At 43.3% G+C, this 26,966-nt stretch overlaps 2 protein-coding genes across 2 annotated transcripts; both read right to left on the reverse strand.

Moving 5' to 3' along the window:
- Nucleotides 1-1,237: 1,237 nt before the first annotated feature.
- Nucleotides 1,238-25,806, reverse strand: LOC139052049 (neurofilament heavy polypeptide-like). The gene is made up of 4 exons (XM_070529120.1): nt 25,390-25,806; nt 21,964-25,218; nt 14,855-14,978; nt 1,238-1,695 (listed from the first exon to the last, which is right to left on the reverse strand). Exons 1-2 carry the CDS (start codon nt 25,804-25,806, stop codon nt 23,374-23,376), a joined length of 2,262 nt encoding a protein of 753 aa, XP_070385221.1. The 3' UTR covers nt 1,238-1,695; nt 14,855-14,978; nt 21,964-23,373.
- LOC139052048 (uncharacterized) lies at nt 6,332-7,027 on the reverse strand. Its single transcript, XM_070529119.1, has one exon. It carries the CDS (start codon nt 7,025-7,027, stop codon nt 6,332-6,334), a length of 696 nt encoding a protein of 231 aa, XP_070385220.1.
- Nucleotides 25,807-26,966: the final 1,160 nt, after the last annotated feature.

A 26,966-nucleotide genomic window follows, 5' to 3' on the forward strand; every position in this document is an offset into this window, starting at 1 on the left:
GATTTTCATTTCAAGCTTGGTTATATACTTTGTTTAAGCACCTGGTGTATGAATATTATTCATAGTCATGGGAGCCAACGTATATATTTGTATGCATCACCTAAGTAAAAGCAAATACCATAAAGTATTTGATGGAATTGCGTAGTGTTCTACAGTTCACTGCATTTTAATGAAATGCTGGGTAAGTGCAAGATATCTAGTTTTCCCAATACTTTCCAGTTTTCTTAACTAAAGGAGTATGTTTGTATTTTATGCTAGCCAATCCAACATCGCTCAACAGTTTTTAATGAGATACTTTGTAAGATTTGATGATTGGCACCCACCTTTGAACCACGGGTTACATGTTTTATCACTTCAGCGTACAGCGATTATAACTGGCTGCTACTGTGCTGGTGAAAAGCTGAACATGGAATGTGTAGTGAAATGGAATGTAAAAGAAGGTATAGAATGCATACTAAGATGTTCTGACATTGAAATAATTTTACTGAAGAAAGTACTGCTCACACAGGGAGAATTTTTTATCTATATCTGTGTGCACGCTAACTAAAGGACCGTTTGTAAAAGTAATTTGGAGTTGAACTTTGCTCGTAATTATGAATTGGATTTCTTCTAACTGAAGATGCTGTATAGGTTAAGAGCTCCTTCTGTCTGTGATAATATGCATATAAGTTATTGCCCATTGCTAGGGACTTGACAGTGATAGTAAACTTTGATACTCTTTTTCCTAACAGACTTTTACAAGTATTTGCCTGCAGTTGAATTAAAAGCAAATTTGTAGCTGAAGTCAGCATAAATAGAGAAAAGATTAAAGAAAGCTTAGAAACAGGTTGAAGAAGTTACTTCATGTAAACTTGCACAGAGAAAAGAACAAAAGGTGAGGACTTCTACAAGGCATAGAAGGACACTTTAATTTGGCAAAATTAAATTCTTTATCATGCTATTAATGTTCTATTGAGGCATATTTTCACTTGCTATGCAGCAAGCATACATTTGATCTAAGGAGTACTTTTTTAGGCTTTATATCATCTCCAATTATTCATATTGAACCCAAAGTTTATCTACTACCACAAAGATCATAGAAAAGAATCACAACACATTCTGATTGCTTAGAGGTCATACAAGTTATCACAGAGAAACTCTTTCATAAAGAGGATAAAAGCTGACAAAGCTAATAAAGCTTATATTTAAATTACAAACATAAGCTTGTCACCAACAAATAAGAAATGCACAGAATATACATACCAGAAATACGCATACGGCAATTTTGAAAGCAAGTGTACTTACTTTGGCTCCATAGATTCTTGATGGAATGACTACCATGTTGGTAATTGAAAGCAGACAATGCATGGAATATCATGCTTCCAGGATCTTGTTTCAAGCGCCTGTTCCTTTCACAAAAACAAGCACATGCACATGCTTTCATACAAATGTTGTTCGTACATGTGCATTTGTACTACTGCACATATTCTGTCGTTACCATGCAGGTTACATTAGTGTAGCTGCAAAGTTGAAACAGGGTGAGCCTAGTTGTAATGTCAGCGTCATATGCGGGAAATGAAGGTGTAAGAACAAAAGGCATGCTCCAACCTGACACTTTTTCTTGCAACGATTGTACAGCTTCAGCTTCAACCATCTGGTTAGATGGCAATGGCTGCGAGACTGACGCGGCCACGATGCTGCCTTGTGGTGGAAATACTGTTGGTGGCCAGGTAAAGATAGTATTAGTACTTTTTTGCAAATAAGTTAACGTACACTGTGAATTGTGTTAGAATAAACAAACCGTGTTAATGCCTAGGGAAGCCATTAATAAGCAAAGCACTTATAAAGACAAGTAATGCAAGAAAAACTGAGTGCTAACAGCTGGCATTTGAAAAAAACACACACAACATCCAGGCATTGCAATGGATGCTAAAGCTTGTGTAATGAAGTGATCAAGCACCAGCTTTATAACTAAACATGTACAATGTGTCCCATTTAACATGCGTCAGTATATTCAATCTGCTGCAATAGTGCAGGCCAAACATTGCAGTGTTCCTATAATTTTTTTGCAAGTAAGGGGATCACGCGATCACTTGCTTAGCAATAATTAAGCAACAATTTAAGTTATAATTTCTGGCCATAGAGCCATCAGATCAAGTATAGCCATCGGATTAAGCTCCATTGTCGGTGTCCCATACCATCTTTGATGTAGATTTTTCTTTTTGTAACAAAGCAGCAGTAAGAGAGAAAATGTACTCCTGGTCTGTGCGCCACAGTAAATGAACTGTCCATTGATAAGCCAAGTTCTTGGCCTGTCATTTCAGCTTCATTGAATGTTACATAGTGCTCACTTTCCTGGCGGGTACATTAGTGCCATCCGTTGTTCTCCTGCAACACTGAGAGTGGAAATAGTATGCTGTTATGGCAATGAGAAAGCTGTCACGTCAAGCTGTTGCCTTGCAGTACAAAATGAACCCGCTTGCTGACATAGTCAGATCATTTCTTGGTATGTATGTAGTACGCCACTATCATGATCGAATGTCTTGTCAGTTTCATAGGTCTACCAGGCCAGCTTTACAGCCATGCTTGTATATTTTGTATTTCACTATAGTTCACGCAGGAGCAGTGCTGTATCATAGTATGCGGACTTGCTGTCATGCAAGTCAAGCGCTGGTGCAGTGTGCAGAAAGGAATCGGGACTTTAGTCAGGCACATGTGGTACCATTGTTTTATTCTTTATGGTCTTGCCGTCGTGGAGGAAAACTGAACTGTACTCATATTATTAAATTAAATAAACAGACCAGAAAACTACGCAAACTATAGTTTGGTGTAAACAGTTCTGATATTTTTGAAGGCAATCCAGAACATTCTGATCTTTAATAATGAAAGTTTATAATAGTTATTGATAATATATTATTTATTTAAAAAAAATTAATTACTAGTAATAATTGGAACACTCTTGTACGTGATCTGTACAAACAACACTACACTGGTATTTACTTGTTCGCCTCACTATATATACAAATGGTTTGGCCTAAGTAACGTAATATATCCCATATAATAATAGGCTTGCGACATTCACTTGACAGCTTGCGCCCAAAGCCATTCATATGGCTGTGTTATGCAGATGGCAAGGTTTAATATTTATACAGAAGCTTCAGTGATTAGCACTCCTTGAGATAGCTAATGCATTGGAACAGGTACGTTTCCCCATCTTTACCAAATGCGAGCCATGAAAAATTACGCTATAACAAAATCCACTTGTATGTGCAGCTCCTAGAAATGCATTATTTGCAATAAAAATTTCACAGAGTTGCTGTAAAAGCTAATTAACATAAATGAAACTGTCCTTCTAGAATATCTGTTTGCAATGCTTGTATAAAAAGCACATAACCTTTTCAAATGTAGCAAATCACTCAGAGAGTAAGAACTTCTTTAAAAATCAGCTTGGTTTCAGAAGAGGGCTATCGTGTGAGACACAGGTAATCGAATTCACTACAGACATTTTTGGAAACATTGATGCGTGCGCTCAGACAGATTCAATATTCATTGATTTCACTAAGGCCTTCGATTGAATCGCTCCTTGCTAAACTTTCATGCTTAAACGTCAATTCCCCAACAGTACCCTGGATAAGGAATTTCTTCTCATTCTGTAAGCAATTCACCATTGTCAATAACTACACCTACAGTATTTGCGATGTAACATCTGGCGTACCAGAGGGAAGCATCCTCGGAACATTGCTTTTTCTAATTACGTTTCTTACACCTAACCTGTCATAGCCTGCGCACATTAGGCACATTGAAAAAGTAACTGCTAAAGCCTCACGTAGGCTCGGGTATTTTATACGTAACCTTCGAGGTGCTCCTACCCTTACCAGACAACTCGCGACAGAGATTTCATTTCATTTCATTTCATTTATTTTACCCTCAAGGTACATAGTACATTATAGAGGGGAGGGGCTAAGGGAATACAAAGTAAACATCGGTAAAAGTAACTCAAACAAAAAAAATAATTATAACAGCAGTAATAATTCCAAATTTTGAGTTGACATCCGATGATAATAAACAGAGGTACAAAAGATACAAATACAAATAGTCAGATTCATCATACATCAGGCATTCATTAGGCCTCAACTGGAATTTGTGGCCAGTATCTGCTCACCTCATTAAGCTTACCTAATCGCTACTCTCGAGTAAGTTCAAACGTATGCCAGCTTAAGCCAGCTTAAGGCGGTCTAAGCTGACTGCCTCTTCACGGCCGTTCTGTAGTAGGGTGGCAGTTTTCGGCGTGCGGTGGAGGACGCGGAATGGTTCGTCGTAAGCCGGGGTTACTGGAGGTCGGACGGCGCAGCGCACGAAAACATGTGTTGAAGTGGTTAGGTCATGGTGCACGAAGATTGTATTGTGGTGGGAAGGATGGGGCGGAGTGGGCTGGAGGTCTTTAACACAGTCCAGAAGGTGTTGTAGGAATGCTTGTGGCTAGGATGGTAGCTGTGTTGATGTAAAGAAGTCTCCGGGGAGATGCAGAGAACTGCCGTACACCAGCTCTGCTGCTGAGCACTGTAGGTTTGCCTGGAGCGCGGCCCGTAAACCCAGGAGCACAAGGGGCAAGGCGTCAGCCAAGGTGGTGCAGTTGAGGCGGTTAGCTAGGGCGGCCTTCAGTTGTCGGTGAAAAGGTTTCACCATGCCGTTGGCTCACGGGTGATACGCAGTGGTAGGACAATGTCTGGCGCCGCGAATGCGATTAAGGCAAGCAAACACGGAGGACTCAAATTGGCGTCCACAGTCTGTTGTCACGGTGCCAGGACAACAAAAGCCAGATACCCATGCAGAAATGAAAGTGCAAGAAATAGTCTCGTGGTGATGTCATGTATGCGAACAGCCTCCGGCCAGTGCATGATCCGGTCGACCATGGTGAGTGTATAACAATAACATTGAGACATGGGTAGAGGACCCACAATGTCTGGATGAACATGGTCGAAACGACGGCTGGGTGGAAGGAAAGCTTGGGCAGGCGTCTTGGTATGACAGGATACCTTTGTCGTCTGGCAGGGCAGACACGTGCGCATCCAAGCGTGCACATCATCGTTAATTCCGTACCAGACATAGCCCTAGGTGAGAAGGCGCTGAGTAGCCCAAATACCTGGGTGACATATGTCATGTAGAGTGTGGAAAATGGTGCGACGTAGTGAAGCCGGAACAAAATCGCGGGGAAGGTGTGCTGAGACATTGCGCCACAAGGGCTCAGGCGAGCATGGATGGGGCACAAGCCGTAGTCGGAGAGATCTCCCAAAAAGCGGCGAGGGCTCTGTCATTCTGCTGTGCGGAAGAGAACGCGGCCCAGTTGACGGTTGGAGATGGTGAGTCAACCGGAGCTATACGAGAAAGGGCATCAGCGGCGGTGTTGTCGGCAGCTTTCACTTGACGGATGTCGGTCGGACATTCCCAAATACAAGTGAGCTGGCAGACTTCGCGTGACACGTACTTCGATGAGTTGGTGCGGAAAACATACGCCAGTGGCTTACGATCGGTCAGCACGTAAAACTGGCATCCTTCCAGACAATATCAAAATTGCTGTATCGCAATGTAGATGACTAGTAGCTCTCAGCCGAAGAGACTGTAGTGGGTCTCAGCAGGAAGTAGCTTCCGAGGGTAAAAAGGCAAAGGTCTCCAGTAGGAGTTAAAGTAATGCTGTAAGACGGCACTGACGACCACGCTGGAGGCATTCACCATCAATCGAGCTGGGGCGTTGCTGCACGGATGGATAAGAAGCGCCGCGTTCGCGACTGCTCGCTTGGCAGCAGTAAAGGCGGCCTGGGCTTCTGATGACCAAGAAATGGCAGAGGACGGCCCAACGGTTGACCGAAAGAGGTTGGCGAGCGGGCAAGGCAGCTCTGCACAGTGCGGTATAAAGCGCCTGGAAAATTCACAAGTCCCAGGAATTGGCATAACTGGTGCAGTGTTGAAGGCTGGGGGTAATCCTGAATGGCCTTGATGTGAAATGGGAGAGGGTGTATACCCTCGAGTGACACGTGATGGCCCAAAAACTCAGATACGCTGAAAACACACTTGGAGGCGTTCACAGCCAGGCCGTTGTGCTGTAGATGCTGGAACAAAGCACATACACGGTGCTCGTGATCTTCAGGCGCAGGGCTGGCGATGAGGACGTCGTCAAGGTACGCGAACACAGTAGGAAGGCTTCGCGTGACCTCAACGATGAACTGCTGGAAGATTTGAGCTGAATTGCGGAGTCCAAATGGCATCCGCATGTACTCAAACAAACCAAAGGGCTTCGTGATGGAAGTTTTGGGTATGTTGATGGATTCTATGGGAATTTGGTGGTACGCCTTAATCAGGTCCACTTTGCTAAATATGGCGCAGCTGTCGAGGTGCGGTGTAAAGTCTTGGACGTGAGGTAGCGGATAGCTGTCGTGGCCAGTTTGGCATTCAACGCTCGATAGTCTCCAAAGGGACGCCAGTCGCCGGGATCACGCTTGGGCACTAAATACAGCAGAGAAGCCCACGAACTGGATGACGGGCGTATAATATTGAGCTGCAGCATGTGGTCGAACTCTCGCTTGGCGATAGCTAGACGGTGCCAAAACAAGCAGCCGGGTCGAGCGGCTGCTGGTGGATCATGGGTGACGATATAGTGTGTCACCGTATGTTCAGGCGGCTGAGTGAGGTTGGTTGGCTTTGTTAGCTCCGGAAAATCCGCCAAGATTTTTTTAAATGGAGAGGAAGGTATCAGTGTGCGAATGCCCATGGGAACAAGGTCGGACAGGACTCCAGAGATGGAGAGACGAGTCAGACCGTCTGTGTGACGACGACGCCGCGAGCTACCGTCCAAGTCAAAGTAAGAGAGGAAGTCCGAGCTGATGATCGGGTGAACCACGTCTGCGGTGACGATGGCCCATCGAAAAGTGTGGCGTACGCCAAAGTGGAGGGTGAGAGATCGGAGTTCGTACGTCGCTATAGACGAGGCGTTGGCAGCGTGAAGCAACTGCCCTGATGAACTGGAACGATCAGCCTTAGCAGGGGGAACCATGCTGATTTACGCGCCCGTGTCTATAAGGAACCTGGCGCCGGAGAACCTGTCAGTTACCATAAAAAGGCGGCTGGGACGACAAGCGAGACCACACGCCACTGTCAGTGATTTTGGCGGGCATATCCCAGCCACGAACAGGGATGTGTGCACTTCGTGGCTCGGTGTCCGAAACGCCGGGGTACCAGCAGGGAGGCGGAGGGCTGGGGCTCCGAGTTTGACGTGTGCGCGGAAGAGCGCGATGACCGAGACGAGGCAAACGGTTTCCCTGCGGGAGTTTTTGGAGTGCGGTGATTGAGGTGGCGAGCTAATCAATGCGGGCCTCAAGGCGCGAAATTGCTGGGTCTGTAAACAGTAAGACAGCAATGATGGACGGGGAGGTCACCTCATCGGCGAGCTCTGCCAGGCGGTCCAGGGTGACGTAACCGGCCGCCGCGAGGACGAGGTGGATGGGCTGGGAAACGCGTTGGAGGAAAAGCTTTCGAAGCAACGCTGAGTCAGTGAGGACGTCGCGGTCCCCGAAAAGCTGTTGCATCGGGCGCAGCAGTTGGGAGGGGCGCCGGTCGCCAAGGTCCTGCTCGGTAAGGAGCTGCTGGAGGCGGGTGCGCTCCGACAGCATGAATCTCTCCAGCACCTTGGTCTTGTGCTGCTGATGTGGTGTAGCGCCGGCGGGGGCGGAGAGAACGTCCAAGAGCTCGCTGCGCAACATTAGGAGGAAGGACTGAGGCGACGTGGTAGCAGCGCGTCGTTTCCGAGGTCAGGCAGAATTGCACATTGACCTTATGAAACCAAACTTGCGGGTTCTAGGGCCAGAAGGGTGGGAGGCGAAGCTGCAGCAACGTTTTGCAGACGTGATCCTGTTTGGTGGAGGGTTCGGGCGGATCAGTCATTGTGTTTGTCCTAGGTCACCACTTGTAGGCTTATGCCTCAGGAGTGAAGGAGAAAGACAGGCGACCCAAATCGACGCCAGAGAAGAACCGCGAGCCGTGAATTCGCGTGCAATGACCAGGCGCCGTCTTTAATTTCTTCTCATGCGGGCGCGCGCTATCCGGGTTCTAGGCGCCGCCCAAGGGAAAGCGCTACAAGCTTAACGGTTCAAGGTGTGACATCGCACTTAACACCCTTGAGTCTTGTAAAGGGTCCCCACCGTGGTCCACACTTCACCAAGAATTCTATGACCTATTTTGAGCACCGTTTCTTGAAGAACCAGTAAGTCACAACGTTACACATCGTATCGTGACGGTCGGAGCACCCAATTTCGCACTTCCTCATCGTCTCGCTCCTGCTCGCTACAAGATTGGGCGGCAAGAGTACAAGCACAAGCTTGAGCTCAGATATACCTGCACCTCATCCGGTCCCTCTCGTCGCCGCTGTACATGGTCCCCAACCCCACAGGTGGCCTTGTGGTGATTACCGTGCTCTTAACAAGGTGATGGTACCGGACCGCTATCTGATACCACACATACAAGACGTCACTTCTTTGTTGGATGGCTGCACCATCTACAGAAGAATTGACTTGGTGAAAACATACCACCAAATACCTGCAGAATTTTCTTCATGCCGAAGACTGCCATCATAACACCTTTTAGCATGTTTTAATATCTGCGCATGCCCTTCAGTCCACTAAATGCCGCTTAAACATTTTTAACGGTTCATAGAGCTAGTGCTCCGTAGCTTGACAGGGTGTTTCGCAAACATTGATGATGTCATAATTTTCAGAAACTCAGCAGATGCTCATGATGTTCATCTTCGTCAAGTTTTTGAGTGCCTCCGAAATTACGGATTTATGGTGAATGGACCCAAGAGTGAGTTTGGCATTCCTGCATTGGAGAGGGGCGGTGCTTCCTTGGTCATTGCGCGGATTTCCATGGGATCTCTCCTCCATCGCCTCATGTGGAAGACATCATCCAGTTTCCATGTCCCTCGACTGCAAAGAAACTGTGGGAATTTCATGGTCTCACCAACTGCTACTGATCGTTGATTCCTTACGGCACCACCATCCTGCACCTGCTTCATTTCCTGCGGTCCAGTAAAATAAAGTTGAACGGTGCCATCTCCTGGACAGATGACGCTGAGACAGCCTTCAGCTCCATCAAGGAGGCTCTCGCTAACACAACCCTACTCACTTACCCAAAGTGCGACGCTTTCACGTCCTTCACGGTTGACGCCTCGCGCGTTGCTGTCGGAGCAGTACTGCAGCAATTGGCCGGTGAAGGTTGGCATCCAGTAGCTTTCTTTTCATGAAAGCTTGCACCACCTGAGTGCCATAACAGCACCTTTTGTCGCGAACTGCTGGCGGCCTACTTGATGGTAAAACATTTCCGCCACTTCCTCGAAGGTCGGCAATTTCACATCCTTACGGACCACAAGCCGCTCTTGTACGTTTTGAGTGCTGCCAATTCTTCCCACACATCCCGTGAGATCTGCCAACTTGCCTACATATACGTATTTACAAGTGACATCTGAAATGTCCGTGGTCCTGACAGTCCCGTTGCTGACGGCCTGTCACGGATAGAAGTCAATGTGACTATTGACGAGTGTCCGCTTGTGGATTTAACAGCCATGGTTACAGCACAGTGAGAGGACAGCGAACTGCTGGCTCTTTGACATAAGGACGGCTCTCTTGCATTGGAAGACGCGCCGCTTCCATGCTGTGCGGTTTTCTTGGTTTGCGACACTTCTGCTAATTGCCCTTGCGCCTACGTTCCACTACCACTTCATCACAGTGTCTTTGATGCTTTATATTCTTTGTCGCATCCTGGAAACCATTTGATTCAGCATCTCGTCATGACATGATATTCTGGCAATGCATGAACACTGATGGCCGTCGCTGGACAAGTACTTGTCTCAAGTGCCAGCAAGCCAAAGTTCAGCGACACACTGTTATTCACTTTGTTACACTCGTGCTTCAGTCACATGCATTTTGACCTAGTTCGCTCACTGCCTCCATCTAAAAACAGCCAATATGTGCTCAGATACACCGACCCGTTCACTCGATGGCCTAAAGCTCTACAACTCAGCAACATCACCGCAGAGTCAATGTCCCGTGGACTCATCGCATTGTGGATCAGCTGCTATGGAGTTCCCACGATGATGCGCAATACGGGCTGATGCTTTCTGCTGTACAGAAGAGCTCATGTTCAGCAGGACCCTAAGGCTTCCTGACCAGTTTTTCGGTACTTCGCAAGCTCTGTCACCTGATATCGGGGACCAGTTGCCTCAGGATTGCTGTGAATGCCGTGTCTCCTGTTCAAATCCGTCAGCACTTATGACACACCTTCATCAGTCGTGCTCTCGGCAACTGCATGCACGTCTTTGTGCAGCATGATGTGGTCCCCCCACCTCTACAGCCACCTTATGACAGACCCTTTAAGGTAATCAAGCGCTGCCACAAGCACTTCGTCCTCGTCCTCAATGGATGCGAAGACAGTCTCTCCCTGGACAGGATTAGGCCGGCCTTCCTAAAGACTGACACCATCGTCGCAGATGACAGCTGACTCGGACCACCGAAAGCTTCAGCTTCGCCAATGCGCAGAGCGGCTGCCTACCCTGTGCTCTGAGGGAAGGGCTCCTTCACCCTGTGGCTTCCTCGCTAGACGGGAGACCCAATGGCGAGCCAGTACCGCCAGACTGTGGAAGAGTGCATGGCTCTCCACGCTCGAGCCAGGCAGCACATGAGAAGAACATATTTGACATCAGCACACCGGGTCTCGTGGCCAGCTACATTCGAGTGACATAAAATAATGTTGAGACACAGATAACAGTACGAATTCTCGGATGGTTGCTTTCGGCGATATCACATTTAGTCTTCATTTATTGACTGCTTGAGCAAAACTGGTTGAGCTGATTGGCTGGTTGAGCACTATGTCACGCGAAGGCGAAAGTATTCTTGAAAGTGATCATTCAAGATTATATACCCTTCTCACGCCTTCTCACAAAACCAACTACTATTAGTAATCTTTTAGTAATGCCTGTGCCAAGTTATGACCATGTGAGGTACAGAAAATGCTGATCACCGGACCTGCAGTGATACTGAATACAAAATAAGGAATCAGCAAACGTTTTTTTTTTCAGTGCCGCTCACACAAGTGAGTCTTTGACTTCGAATGGCTGAATTTTCGTGCGAGTGGCTTGACTGGGTATCACCTTCTTAGTTGTGTAAAGATATTTTGTTTTGCACTTCCATTTCGTGAGCCTGTAGTGACCGTCCGTCACTACATATTGTCCCCACTTCTGGGAAATCCAGTTACCTCACCTGACCTTTACGCGGGGGTCATTGCCCCCTGCTTTTGCTTGGAAGTGAGGTGACTGCCCGACTGGGGCGCCACCACAGCCACTCGGCAAGCCTGCTTTTACTGTGGTATAAAGCCAGTCGACTCTCCATTCTGAACCTGTCAAAACGTATATTACTTGCCTCTGCTAAAGTGATTTCCAGCAAGTCGTGACCCCACGTGTTGCCCGCGAGCAGCGTTGTGTTTAGTTTCTCAACAATGGACACAACCACGAACGGCTTTCTGCGGCGTGACTCTTTCAAGCCACTATTGCCTCATTGAGAAAACCTTGAAGATTGACATTTGTGGCAGAGAAGAGACAGTGTCCTTCGACCGCGTGAAATCAGCCTATCTTGAACATTAACGCTTCATTCCTTCCGCCATTCACACCTAAGCCTCCGGCATTCTTGGGGGGAGCCCTTTTAGCGACCGCCCATCACTACACGTCCCCACTTCTGGCGAATCTAGTTACCTCGCCTGGCCTCCACGTGGTGGTCATTGCCTCCTGCTCTTTCTTGGTAGTGAGGTGGCTGCCCGACTAGGGTGCCACCATAGCCACTCGGCAAACTTGCTTTTACTATGGAATAAAGCCAGTCGACTCTCCATTCTCAACCTCTCAAAATGTGTATTACTTGCCTTGGCTAAAGCGAGCTCCCAACAAACCCCATGTTATTTTTAAATAATTTTGCTTCCTAAGACAAACTATAATTGATGCTATGTACTGTAATTACTCCATTTTTCAAAAGAACAATGGTACAGTGTATAACAACGTCACATTATATAAGATTTGTCATCATTCAACCAGTCACGAGGGCATGTGCGGTGGTTCATGAGGTACTGCTAGTACTCGTAAGATATGGACGACAGTCTTTGTTTCACTTTCTACAGTGAGTGAAAATTTTTATTAATAGTATGATTCATGGTATACGTAAACACTTTCTCATGCTTTGGAACACCATCACTATGGCATGAGGTGCATTGTCTGCCCTGTTCCAGCTACAGGTCCTTCCTGGATACCAGAGCTTGCATTTTGTTGTTTTTTGTGACAAATGGAGTACATGTGCACCTCGTTTCGCTCAATTTCTGAGATAGGGATAAAAAAAGAAAAAAAAAACAATGTATTGCTAGTCTGGTAAATATTTCACACTCAGATCTGGCATTTTGTGCATGTTTTATGTACTACTACAACTACAGTGGCTGCTTCAAAAAATGACACAAGTCGCCATAAGATGAAAAGAGAACTTGTATAAAATTAAGTGAAATCGAATAAGTTTTTTAGAGTGCATGGAAGAGCCCCGAGTGGTTGGCACTTAATATGTGCCTGTTGACCTGTGGGACACATAATTGGGTTATGTGCATGTCTACAAGAACTTCATAGCATCACTTCAAGTGACAAACTGCAAAGTGTGACTATAGAACCACTTGAAAGAATACTGCCACTACTGCCATATATAGCTTCTCACATCACCCTGATGTTCATCATATTGTGTTACTTTAATACATCAAAATATGTCTATGTGATAGATTTTTGTGCACATTACTTTTAGATGGATGAGCTTTAGTATACATATTCTGTATAAACTGCAACAGTATCTTGATTGACAAATTCTGTATATACTTTGTATCTAATGGATTGTATCTTGAATTGATAATAAAGTGAAACTCAAAGTTTGAGCAGGGAGGCTTACTTTAATTGCCCTTGAGCTATTTGCCACTTATGAGTTCTGTTAGTAAACACGCTCATCAATCATAATACATACTGCTGTGAAACTTTGGCACGTTATTTCATAACAATGTGCACCAAAAACAGTTTCAGCTGAGACAGTTCATTCCTCATTAGTGCAGTGTACAGCCTAAATTTAAAAACACAACATGGGAGAGCCAACACGACAGTCCTATGTTGTTTTGCCCCTTTCATTCCTGCTTGCAAATTTCAGCAGTACACTACAGTAACCATGTGCACCACTAGTTAAATTAAACATGGTTATAATACATTCCTTCCAGTCTTTAGCTGCAAGTATGAGCACTTGTGGCAGCTGCAATGCTGTTCTCACTATGACAGAAGGAAAAAATATAAGGTAAAAGAAGTACACATTTTAGTTAAAGAGATTTAATTCATTTTAAAATGCCAAATATACTTCACTGATGCTATGTTGTTCCCGTGTGCTGTAAAATGTGTCAGGAATGCTTGAAAAATTTTTTTCACAAATATAACCAGAAGAATTGTGTGCCTGATGTCACAGCGTGTGCACACTTGAGAAAGAAAGGAATGTTTTTGAGCATTAATGGCAGATATGAAGCTGCACCAGGGCACAGGGTATGCGCTATCATGCTTTCATTGCTCTAAATACCTAAGAAAATGTCGAAGAAAAGGCCTATGTTTGCCTTGCATAAAAATGCTCTTTGGTAAATATTTTCCTTGTGCATATGATCATCTGTTATGTAATCTGTTCTATCAGAGCTGTAAGTGCTTGAACAGTTTCTAATGCGGTGTCTTAAATTAAAGTTAGTGCAGATACACTAAAAGATGACATATTTACTCATACATGCCACAGTTAATATCAGTATTGGTTACATTTCATATATCCAATTTGCATCAATTGCAAGTTACATGTTCTATTTTGAATTTTAGAATTTGGGAACTTTGGCAGTGTATTTTGGCTGCACAAGCTGTTAAACATGATGGCTGTGTGAACATAAATCCAATGTGCAGAAATACGAGTTGGTGTTTATATTGCACCTCTACGGAGACTGATGATGCACTCATTAGTGTCATTGGGAAAAGGCATGTTGATTGTAAGTTTGAAAGCATTGCCGATAGTATTGCAGTATGTGAGTTGAAATTCTTTAAAAGCAAAAATGTAGACCACTTGTAACACACAGCCTATATGATGCAGTTTTCTAACCCTGTAAAACTGCAAGGCTCATTTCGTATAACAATTGCACTGTTTCTGCCAACAGCTAGTTTGTCTTATTTGTGTAGGTACTGATCTACTTATTCAAGTGCTGGAGAAGTTTCGTGAGGAACGTTATGTGCTGTGCTGCTTATACATGTACGTTAGCTTTTTCATTTGGTAAATTAAAAGTTACCACCCTAATGTTTACTCATCTAGCAACAAGGTGGTGCCATAGTTATGCTATGGCTCACTTGGTTCAATTCGCAATTCCTCCTCAAGATGACAGTACCAGCTACATTTTTAATGATCTCTCAATTATTTTATTGTTTTCTCCTTCCTGCATGTTCCAGATTTATACAACTGCTCTACAGTGTAACTGCAGCTGGTCGGAAGAACAGATATGATCAGTGGTACGTTAGTTTGACACGCAGCTTGAGTAGCAATTATAGGCAATTATAGGCAATTTGTCAAGCAAATGTAATAATGGCAACCAACTGCGGTTAATATCACATGTAACTTACCTTGAACATATCACCATCTGCCCATAGTTCTTTCATTTGAGGGCTTTTCACTTAAATAGTAAATATATATCACAGTGAGTGATAACATACAAAAAATAACATGTTTGGCACTCAATGCGAATATGCTTCATCCCAACTTACCAAGCACAGTGGCCTCCTCATGTGTCATGGACACTCCTTCCACAATAGAGTGCTTGAGATGCTTTTGTGTAGGCACTTCAGTAGGAAGCTCGCTCGTCCCATGATCTGGTGTCACTTGAGACACCTGTAAAGGTATGTCAAGTAGACATGGAGGCACCAGTGGAGCGCATGTGGTCTGCTTGGATGCACCGTGCTGGGTTTATAAACTGGTAGATATCTCGGACCTCACGGCAAGTTGTATGTACTTTGTATACATCTTGCACAATTGTTCATGTCATAAAACATATAAAATGTGTAGAGAAAATAGAGTTGGTACATATTCATATGTGAATAGAAAAGGCACCCATGTTCAACAATGGTAGAGGACAAGGAAACATGCAGGATGAGTGCTTGACCCTTGTTCTTGTTTAGTTCGTACTCCTTTCTTTAGATGAATGATACAGTATCTGTTTATGAAGTGCCCCCTTTCAAAATGTACATGGTATCTGGTGTCCCATGGCACGCGAGTATGGAATCTGGTAATTAATATAAATATTGTGTCGTGGGACAAAACGACAAAACGAGCGACACATACACATGTGCTACATGTGTCCCTATCTCTCCTTTCATACTTGTTTTTCAACTGCTACCTAAGCCAAATTATGCCCATGTTTATGGAGTCCAGCTGCAGTCTGGGGTTTTTGCACTTATACACAGCTTGTACTGTAATAGACGTTACCATTCTGATTCTATACGTGTTCCTACAGATTGCTTCTCTGTATGAACATCAAAAGACGGGAACCGATGCTGTACACATTGCTATCCCAGCAAAATAAAGTGCATCAAAAACTATCAACCACCTCATCCAGTAATTTTGTCCCCCCCCCCCCTCCTCCGCCCTTCAATGTAATACCTCTCACAAGGGGTGTTCGAGGTAACAAAATAAATTTGTCCAGGAAACAAGAACCATTACCCTATTTTTTTTCTATGGAAGTTAAAGCAAAATAAGGAAATTTAGCCACTATATATTGGTGACAGCTACTCCTTAGTCGCAGTTAAAAGAAAATAATAATCTAAGAAGAAACTTCATAACTTTGGAAAGTAAAGTGAGAAGAGGGTTAAACAGAAATGCTTTAGCTGAAAGTAATCTCCTTTGATGCCTTTACTAACAGGAATTCCTGTAACAAGGGCCAGTTTGTACATAACAGAATCCATACCACTGGCCCCACATGAAATGCTCTGAAATAGAAGCCGACTCTTGCATGACCACTAACCCATGCCCGTAACATATTATGCTGTGATTATAAAAGCAGGCCAGTTAATATGTTTAAAGTGGCAAGATATAGTTCTTAATTTTTAAGCAGCTTTGAGCTACTGCGCAGGTGCACAAAGTTTGTGCAGAATGTTGAAGCAAGTGAGGAATGGCTCACTGTGGAGCATTTTATTGGTGAGGCATCATTGGATTCACTTGGTTCGAAATGCTTTAACAGCAGAACTAGCAATCCTGCTTAAAAGCAGTGTTTACAAGGGAATTCAAACCTGGCAGACCTTGGCTATGTTGTGGACGAATACAGACTAGTATGCATTGGTGGAGGACTGGAAAACGTGAAATAAATGGCAAAAACCGAACATTCATTGTTGCTGCTAGACATGCATCACTTTACGGTTCTGGGACTAGGAGCTTTGCATGTTTACATGATGTGTAAAGGCACAATAGCTTCAGTGAACTATGTCGGCGACCTGTTTTGGGTTATATGGGCATGGTGTGTGACAAAGATAGCGATAACCTGCTGCATGATTCAGGCATGTTTTTGACCAATGCCATCATAGCTATGCCACACTTCCTGCACGCACAACTATAAGAGGTCTGTGTTATTGAAAGCTACTGGAGTCGATATCAAAGGACGCAATTTTTTCAAACAGAACTTGAAGCTGCAGTCACAAAGTGTACACCATACCAGTTGTTCACATAACTAAAATCAAATTAAAATCTGGGATTTGATATGCCAAAACCACAACCTGATTATGAGGCATGCTGTAGTGGGGGACTCTGGATTAATTTTAACCACCTAGGATTCTTTAATGTGCTGCTGGCGTAACTAACTATGCACGAGAGCAATATGCTTTGAATAGACACAAGCTTTCCTGCTGGCATTCTACCATTTTTTGCTGCGAGACAAGGATTGCCATGTTTCATTGATTATGACAATGCTGGAAGAAAGCAACTCCACTTGTGCATATCTACACAAATATTTAATTGTAAATACTTCATGTACCTCATGATTGAGGATAGGGGATTGGAGGGAATGGTTAGTGAAGCCCGAAGACATTTCTTGCGAACTCATTTGATCAAATATTTTTTAGAACAACTCGGTACTTTCCTCATTGGGGTTGTCATGTGTTCACAACTACTGAGTACAGCACATGACTGAGATCAATAGACTCCTATAATCGTGCACATTAGCACATCTTCTAATAATCAGCAACCCACTAATTTGCCAGACAGCAAATCATTGAGTGGCTCAACTACACAAACTGACACAAAGAAATGTATGTGGCATCTCCAGCTGCCAACGATTGCTGGATCATTTTTGGAAACTCCGGAAACATGATTATTTATTTCATTATGCTTCAGTTTACAAATATCCTGCATGTGAAGCTCAAAACTTGCAAACATCGGTAACTTGCAATGGTAGACGTAATCAATAAAACAGAGTTGCTGCGTACACTGGCAAAGTTTGGTCAGGTACTGTAAAGCTGGCAGATTTGTACGGGCATGCTTATTGCAATGGAAAGAGGTTCAGAAAGACCTGTGCACAAGACCTACTATATGAAGATCAACTTGAGTATACTTAAGAGTGTTTGGGCATCAAGAAAGAAATGCAAGCAGTACAGAGCCAGCCTTGGATACGAAAGCATTTGGCATAAATTAGACACAAGTATGAAAGATGCATATGGCAGGCACATTTCTTTCATCTCCCATCCAGAACGAGCCTGACTCATGCATTAGGTTACCAATGTGAATGGGACCACAATAGTTTGCGTCTTTTCGTGTGCATCTGTATTACTTGTTGCAATAAAAGCAAATGTGATGTTATGATGCGTATATTAGTTTGTTCTCTCTGTTTCACAAGGACTACCTAGTTACTATGTGTACATAACTACTGAATCTAAACAGTTTCCGCATAAGCTTCAATTTGCGTTAATGCAACGAATTATAAACGGACTGCAAGCCAGCTTGCCTTATTAGTTCGATCTCACACTTGGGCTATAGCAGCTATTGACATTATTGCTGTTGAAACCTTGCCACCTCAAAGGCACTGCATTAACTACTCATGCAGGTACCCTGTTGTACATGCAAATGCAACATGTGCAGTGGCAGTGTTCATCTTCAGAAAATAAGAATAATATGTAATGCCAGTCTTTCATTATTCAGTGTGCCAATATACGTGCACTTTAAATTTATATTGCAACTTTAATTCGTTCGACTTCTGAGTGGCTGATGGTAAGTGAAGAACAATGCTGACAGGATAATGCATGCTTTGTCGGTGGCTGCAAAATTTACATTCACAATAGCTGCCTGCTGCTCATGCTTGTTTGAGTTCTCTTGTTAGGCAGTGAAAATGGTGATGGTATTGTTAGGGAGTGAAAATGGTGATTATGTAGAACCATGACCATACCATCATCATCAGCGTGGCTATGCCCACTGCAGGGAAAAGGCCTCTCTCATACTTCTCCAACTACCCCGGTCATGTGCTAATTGTGGCCATGTCGTCCCTGCAAACTTTTTCATCTCATCCATCCGCCTAACTTTTTGCTGCCCCGTGCTACGCTTCCCTTCTTTTGGAATCCAGTCCGTAACCCTTAAATACCATCGGTTATCTTCCCTCCTCATTACATGCCCTGCCCATGCCCATTTCTTTTTCTTGATTTCAACTAAGATGTAATTAACTCACGTTTGTTCCCTCACCTAATCTGCTCTTTTCTTATCCCTTAACGTTACACCCATCATTCTTCTTTCCATAGATCATTGTGTCGTCCTCAATTTTAGTAGAACCCTTTTCGTAAGCCTCAGGTTTCTGCCCCGTAGGTGAGTACTGGTAAGACACAGCTGTTACACACTTTTCTCTTGAGGGATAATGGCAACCTGCTGTTCATGATCTGAGAATGCCTGCCAAAAGCACACCAGCCCATTTTCACTCTTCTGATAATTTCAGTCTCATGATCCGAATCCACGGTGACTACCTTCCCTAAGTAGATGCATTCCCATACAACTTCCAGTGCCTCGCTACCTATCGCAAACTGCTGTTCTGTTCTGAGACTGTTAAACATTACTTTAGTTTTCTGCATATTAATTTTTAGAGCCACCCTTCTACTTTGCCTGTCCAGGTCAGCGAGCATACATTGCAATTGGTCTCCCGAGTTACTAAGCAAGGCGATATCATCAGCGAATCCTAAGTTACTAAGGTTTTCTCCATTAGCTCTTATCCCCAATTCTTCCCAATCCAGGTCTCTGAATACCTCCTGTAAACACGCTGTGAATAGCATAGGAGAGATGGTATCTCCAATTTGACCATATAGGTTGAGCCATTTATCTTCTTGCAACATCCTTTTATAGTTACAAACAGCAAATGAGGCAACTTAATCTAAATAGACATTTGCCATAATACTAAAGGTGGTTAAGCAGGAGCTCGCGGTGTTTTAAATGAAAATTTCTTTGCCTCTTCCCACAACTTTGCGGGTGCTGTCTTGCCGAGTAGGGAACTTCGGCCACTATGTTCACGCATAGACAACCAGAACAAGAGGTCCGAGTTTTGGCAAGTAAAACCTCAGAATTTTAAATAAAATTAGAACAGGGGGCAAGTGAAGAAATCAGCAACAGAAAATTGAAGAAGTCTGCTACAGAGAAGTGAACGAGAAGTATGCAACTGAAGCACTCGAGTGTGGAGAATGAATGAGGTGAAGAAAATGGCACCAGAGCGTGTATGAGTGAGGAGCAATTAGCTACAGAGAAGTGAAGAAGTGTGGAGAAATCAGTGAACTGAACAAAGCAGAGGGAAAATGAACAAATCCACTCAGGTCAAGAACAACAAACAAAATAGAATCATACCATGCAATGAGCAACGAGTGTTGAGCTACAAAGAAGGGAAGAAGTCAGTAACAGAAAACAGAAGTTGGCTGAAGAGAAATGAAAAATTACTTGATATGTGCGGTCATTCATAGAAACATTTCTGTCCATACTATTATTTTCCCTTATACTAGTGTAAACTATATTATACAAACATGAATGAAAGCTTCGCTGAACACACATTTCCACATAAACGTACGCTCCGCTAAATTTTCTTTTCAAGTGATCAGTCTATGTGCTAAACTAGTACCATTGCGTTTTCTCCCTATTCCTCATGGCCTAATTTCCCCTTGAGGTCACAGTCATCCGCCTCTTTCTTAGTACTGCATACATTAACACGCAGTACATGCTTTGCAAGCAGTAGTAGCTTTTCCAAACACCTGCCGTCACTGATGAACTGGAAGCTTACTTCCTATAGCACCAGCCATATTGCTGAAAGGTCATGCGTTTGTTTCCTATGCGACCAGTTATACAGTATTTTCTTAGCCTTGCTTTATTGCTGCCAGGTAGAGGGTTTCGAATCAATCAATTTCCAATGAGTGCAGAATTTTCTGTCCTTTATTACTTGACTAGTGATGGAGGATGATTGTCTAGCTTAGCGATATTATGTGACAAAGGTGAAACTAATAATACCCTACGAGAGACTGCAATAGCATGACTATAGCCTGGTTAATACTGCCCTTTTAAGCATGCATACGCAGAAAAAAATTTGGCAACTTAGTAACCGTGCTGTCCCATATAGAAACTTGTTGCACCTCTGTCTTTATGGTCACAAAATATATAAACTTTGTGCCCAAACATACAGGTGTATACTGCCATATGCTGCGGAGCAATGCCCCTCCCTGCTTGCAATGCCTCTACCAATAACTACCTCACTTCAATTCCACATGCACACCAACATCTTGCAGTAACTAACACACATTACTTTTAGCCTGGCAGTGCATGAACGTGACCCTATTTTATTCTATCAACTTTGCTGCAAGTTGTTGAATCATGCTGATCAAGTTCTTGCTGCGATGGATATTGTAGACAGGTACATGCACAAAAACGGAAAGCACAAGACAAACTGGCCCAGTGTTCGTATATTTTCAAATGCACATAATGAAATCGTAAGGCGCTAATTGATCGGGAGCTTTATGTTCCATTCTTAGTGAAATTTCTGCAAAATATATTTTCTCAGTTTCAAACTGTCAAATTATGCAAAAGGTACCAAAGAGCTGTGTTATTGCTACCCATGTGTGAGACAAAAGCTAGTTTACTTTTGTTTATTAACTTACTTTTAGTACAAACCAAAGAGAAATTGTTTTAAACATACAATATACACTCCATACAAATGTTGACTGTTTACAGAGATAAAGCACATCATCTGTAAAGACACTAAATGGTGTACTAAATTTTGAGAGCAAATAAATATTTATTCAGGTGTATATTTTTTTTACTTTATACTGACATTTTATCATAATGTATTCACTTATGTTCTCATAGAGCCTTTTTTTATGCACTGCGAAAGAAAACTATGGAATAACGAATGCCTGGCAGATATTGGGGATGATGTTCCATAACTGCTGGTAGCCTTGGGATTCTTAATAAGTGAATGTGCCTGTAGCATTGACTAGCTTCTATTCAGAAAAACATGTGCCATAAGGCAATTATTTAAATTACTTCAATTAGTGAAGTATCGTTGATTGCTAATTTTCAGTAATTTAATACAATTATCATGTCTGCTAGCATAAATAATATATCATCTGAATAATGTGATTATTTATACTGCACTGTGTTAAATAATTATTTAAAGTCTTCACTGAAACAATGTATGTAACAAGTTGTATAGTAATCCGAAAGCATGAAAAGCCTGTTGTTAACTGAACTACGTTACCAAATGGCAGTTGAATATCTTTTAAATGACATTTTTTTCTTAATGTGCTAAAAAATCCCTTTATGTTACTCTTGTTTGAATTTGCAACTTTGTCTATGCTTGCATCAACATTGTAAAACATGTTACCTGAATGGAGAGGTGCTCTGATGGTAGGACTTTCGACGACTGGGCAGTTTTCTTCTCTGGAATGATTGCAAGGCCTGCTTCATGGGTTTGCTCTTCTGTTTGTATTTCTTCAATGAATAGAGTCTCCCTTCGAACATCCACAATATCTTTCACAAGGGTTTCTTCCTTGACTGATGGTGCCTCAAATAATGGTGCCATCTCTACAGTGTCAACACAGGATTTCACATCACCTGTATTTCTCGATCCTGGCTGCAATGATTTCACTGTATCTGCCTTGAATTCGGCAGCTAGCTCATGGATCTCAATGGCGTCACGTGGAACCTCTGTGAACTCAACTGTTAGATGTGTTTTTTCTGGTGCAGATATATCAAAATGAGCAGCCATCTCTTCAGTTGTGGTGACTTCTCTGGGAATCTCCACATGTGAAACTGACGCCACAGATTCCCTTTCCACTGATGCCAAAAATTCAGTAGCTACCTCATGCACTGCAGGTGTTCCTCTTGTCAATTCTACATGACTTTCGCCAGCGTGCGCTTGCATAGGTATGTCCTCATGAAATTCCGCTGCCTGCTCTTCATACTATGCGTAGCTCCTGGCTGTTTCAGTTATCCTAGACGTAAGAGCTTTTGTTGGAACGTCTACAGACTGGAACTCGGCAGGAACCTCCTCCAAAATTGCTGAAACTTCTCTTGACTCTTCAACAAAGGTTAAGTTTCCTTTCTTTTCTGCAGTTTTTTCAATAACAAGCTCCTCACTGGTAACACCCGGTATTACTTCTATCACATCAGTTTGACGTTGTGGAAAGAGAAGCAAAGTCTTGCTTGCTTCCTTTGAGAGAACATCATCAGGGGCAAACTCCGATGCTATTTCCTCTTCTCCTATGTCACTAACAGCAAGACACTGTTCCTCTAGTATGCCTAGTGCTTTCTGGTATTTTTCTCTTGGCAGTGATTTTAACTCTAGCGTGCTCAAACAAGTTTCAGCTTCCAATACTTCTACTGATTGCTGAGGCTCGAGGACTTTTTTTGCCTTTTGCTTTTTTCTGGGTGCCTTAGCAAGGAATTCTGGAGCATACTGTTCACATGTGGTCTCCTCAACAACCAGCGACTTTTCTTCTATTATTACACTTTGTGATGCCTCGTGTGTTTCTTGTTGAGGCACACTCACAGTTTCTGGCATTTCAGAAGTGAATGCTTCTTCAATAGTAACTGCTTTGCTTTCTGTTAATGCTGTATGCGGTCTCTCTTCCTTTTGCTTTTCATCAGTCTGCAGTTCACCAGTGTTTAACTCACTGCTAATTTCTTTTATAACAACAGGGCGGCTTTCAACAAGGCTTATGTGGGCACTTGTGGCTTCTGGAAATTCAGAGACAACTAACTCCTCAGAAACATGTGCTTGTGTGAATTCAGTCTAAAGAACATCTTTAAAGTCCTTGGCAGTTTCTACTGTCCTTTTCTTAACAATTGATATTTCTTCTATAACGGTAATATCTTCTCTCTCTTTTTCCTCTGGCTTCCCTTTTCTTTTAGGCTTCTTAGGCTTCTTAAGTTTAGCTACATCAAATGTTTCTGTTTCTTTAACGACCTCTTCGGTGATGTACTCTAGCTCTGTAATTTCCTTAGGTTTCTCCACAGCTTCAGTGACAATATCAGTTTGCTGGATAGTTTTAATGTATGCAATATCTGGTGTTTCTATTGCCTCTGTTGTAATTTCTTGTGGTGCTTCCTCGGGCTTCTCTTCCATAGGTCGTGCTTTTGACTCAAGGTCTACTATTTGCTCTGTCTCTTCCACAACTGGCATTTCCTCCTCCTCTTCGGGTTTTTTCTTTTTCTTTGGCTTCTTTGGCTTAGGTACCTTGGCCAACTCAATTGTTTCCGTCTCTTCGACGACTTCCTCCGTCTTGTATTCAACCAGAGCAATTTCCTTGGGCCTTTCTAGAGATTCAGTGATAATATCTGTGCGCTGGATAGTCTTAATATCAGTGATATGTGGAATTTCGACAGCCTCAGTTGTTATTTCTCGTGGTTTCTCCTCTTTCTTAAGGATAGTAATTTCTTCAACCACTGGCTCTTCCTTTGGCTTTTCTTCCTTTGGCCGTGCTTTCGACTCGAGGTCTACTATTTGCTCTGTCTCTTCCACAACTGGCGCTTCCTCCTTCTCTTCGAGTTGCTTCTTTTTCTTTGGCTTCTTTGGCTTAGGTACCTTTGCCAACTCAATTGTTTCCGTCTCTTCGACGACTTCCTCCGTCTTGTATTCAACCAGAGCAATTTCCTTGGGCCTTTCTAGAGATTCAGTGATAATATCTGTGCGCTGGATAGTCTTAATATCAGTGATATCTGGAATTTCGACAGCCTCAGTTGTTATTTCTCGTGGTTTCTCCTCTTTTTTAAGGATAGTAATTTCTTCAACCACTGGCTCTTCCTTTGGTCGTGCTTTCGACTCAAGGTCTACTGTTTGCTCTGTCTCTTCCACAACTGGTGCTTCTTCCGTCTCTTCGGGTTGCTTCTTTTTCTTGGGCTTCTTCGGCTTAGGCACCTTGGCCAATTCAATTGTTTCAGTTTCTTCAACCACTTCCTCGGTCTTATACTCAACTTGAGCAATTTCTTTAGGCCTTTCCAGAGATTCAGTGATGATATCTGTGCGCTGGATACTTGTAACATCAGTGATATTTGGAATTTCCACAGCCTGAGTCGTGATTTCTCGTGGTTCTTCCTCTTTCTTAAGGATAGTAATTTCTTCAACCACTGGCTCTTCCTTTGGCTTCTCTTCCTTTGGTCGTGCTTTCGACTGGAGGTCTACTATTTGCTCTGTCTCTTCCACAACTGGTGCTTCCTCCTCCTCTTCGGGTTGCTTCTTTTTCTTTGGCTTCTTTGGCTTAGGTACCTTTGCCAACTCAATTGTTTCCGTCTCTTCGACGACTTCCTCCGTCTTGTATTCAACCAGAGCAATTTCCTTGGGCCTTTCTACAGATTCAGTGATAATATCTGTCCGCTGAATAGTCTTAACATCAGTGATATCTGGAATTTCGACAGCCTCAGTTGTTATTTCTCGTGGTTTCTCCTCTTTTTTAAGGATAGTAATTTCTTCAACCACTGGCTCTTCCTTTGGTCGTGCTTTCGACTCGAGGTCTACTATTTGCTCTGTCTCTTCCACAACTGGTGCTTCCTCCTCCTCTTCGGGTTGCTTCTTTTTCTTTGGCTTCTTTGGCTTAGGCACCTTGGCCAATTCAATTGTTTCTGTTTCTTCTACCACTTCCTCAGTGTTATACTCAACTTGAGCAATTTCTTAAGGCCTTTCCAGAGATTCAGTGATGATATCTGTGCGCTGGATACTTTTAACATCAGTGATATCTGGAATTTCCACAGCCTCAGTCGTGATTTCTCGTGGTTTTTACTCTTTCTTAAGGATAGTAATTTCGTCAACCACCGGCTCTTCCTTTGGTCGTGCTTTCGATGCGAGGTCTACTATTTGCTCTGTCTCTTCCACAACTGGTGCTTCCTCCTCCTCTTCGGGTTTCGTCTTTTTCTTAGGCTTCTTTGGCTTAGGCACTTTTGCTAATTCAATTGTTTCCGTCTCTTCGACGACTTCCTCCGTCTTGTACTCAACCTGAGCAATTTCCTTGGGCCTTTCTAGAGATTCAGTGATGATATCTGTGCGCTGGATAGTCTTAACATCAGTTATATCTGGAATTTCCGCAGCCTCAGTCGTGATTTCTAGAGGTTTTTCCTCTTTCTTAAGGATAGTAATTTCGTCAACCACCGGCTCCTCCTTTGGCTTCTCCTCCTTTGGTCGCGCTTTAGACTCGAGGTCTACTATTTGCTCTGTCTCTTCCACAACTGGCATTTCCTCCTCCTCTTCAGGTTTTTTCTTTTTCTTTGGCTTCTTTGGCTTAGGTACCTTGGCCAATTCAATTGTTTCCGTCTATTCAACGATTTCCTCCGCCTTGTATTCAACCTGAGCAATTTCCTTCGGCCTTTCTAGAGATTCAGTGATGATATCAGTGCGCTGGATAGTCTTAACATCAGTGATATCTGGAATTTCCACAGCCTTAGTCGTGATTTCTAGAGGTTTTTCCTCTTTCTTAAGGATGATAATTTCTTCAACCACTGGCTCTTCCTTTGGCTTTTCTTCCTTTGGCCGTGCTTTCGACTCGAGGTCTACTATTTGCTCTGTCTCTTCCACAACTGGCGCTTCCTCCTCCTCTTCGGGTTTCTTCTTTTTCTTTGGCTTGTTTGGCTTAGGTACCTTGGCCAATTCAATTGTTTCCGTTTCTTCAACGACTTCCTCCGTCTTGTATTCAACCTGAGCAATTTCTTTGGGCATTTCTAGCGATTCAGTGATGATATCTGTGCGCTGGATACTGTTAACATCAGTGATATCTGTCATTTCCACAGCCTCAGTCGTAATTTCTCGTGATTTTTCCTCTTGGTTAAGGATAGTGATTTCGTCAACGACTGGTTCTTCCTTTGGCCGTGCTTTCGATGCGAGGTCTACTATTTGCTCTGTCTCTTCCACAACTGGTGCTTCCTCCTCCTCTTCAGGTTTCTTCTTTTTCTTGGGCTTCTTTGGCTTAGGCACCTTGGCCAATTCAATTGTTTCTGTCTCTTCAACAACTTCTTCTGTCTTGTATTCAACCAGAGCGATTTCCTTAGGCCTTTCTAGCGATTCAGTGATGATATCTGTGCGCTGGATACTCTTAACATCAGTTATATCTGGAGTTTCCACAGCCTCAGTCGTAATTTCTCGTGCTTTTTCCTCTTTCTTAAGGATAGTGATTTCTTCAACCACTGGCTCTTCCTTTGGCTTCTCATCCTTTGGTCGTGCTTTCGATGCGAGGTCTACTACTTGCTCTGTCACTTCCACAACTGGTGCTTCCTCCTCCTCTTCAGGTTTCTTCTTTTTCTTTGGCTTCATTGGCTTCGACACCTTGGCCAATTCAATTGTTTCTGTCTCTTCAACAACTTCCTCTGTCTTGTATACAACCTGAGCAATTTCCTTAGGCC

Source organism: Dermacentor albipictus, unplaced genomic scaffold, assembly GCF_038994185.2.
Source record: "Dermacentor albipictus isolate Rhodes 1998 colony unplaced genomic scaffold, USDA_Dalb.pri_finalv2 scaffold_17, whole genome shotgun sequence".
Classification (NCBI taxonomy): Eukaryota; Metazoa; Arthropoda; class Arachnida; order Ixodida; family Ixodidae; genus Dermacentor; species Dermacentor albipictus.

Excerpts from the sequence above, each read along its gene's own strand:
- LOC139052049 (XM_070529120.1), bottom strand. The coding sequence starts at position 25,806 with ATGCCAGTTGTGGAAGAGACAGAGCAAATAGTAGACCTCGAGTCTAAA. Across the intron at positions 25,219-25,389 it reads CACGACCAAAGGAAGAGCCG|GAAGTGGTAGAAGAAACAGA; the intron begins GTGGTTGACGAA and ends TATAACACTGAG.
- LOC139052048 (XM_070529119.1), bottom strand. The coding sequence starts at position 7,027 with ATGGTTCCCCCTGCTAAGGCTGATCGTTCCAGTTCATCAGGGCAGTTG.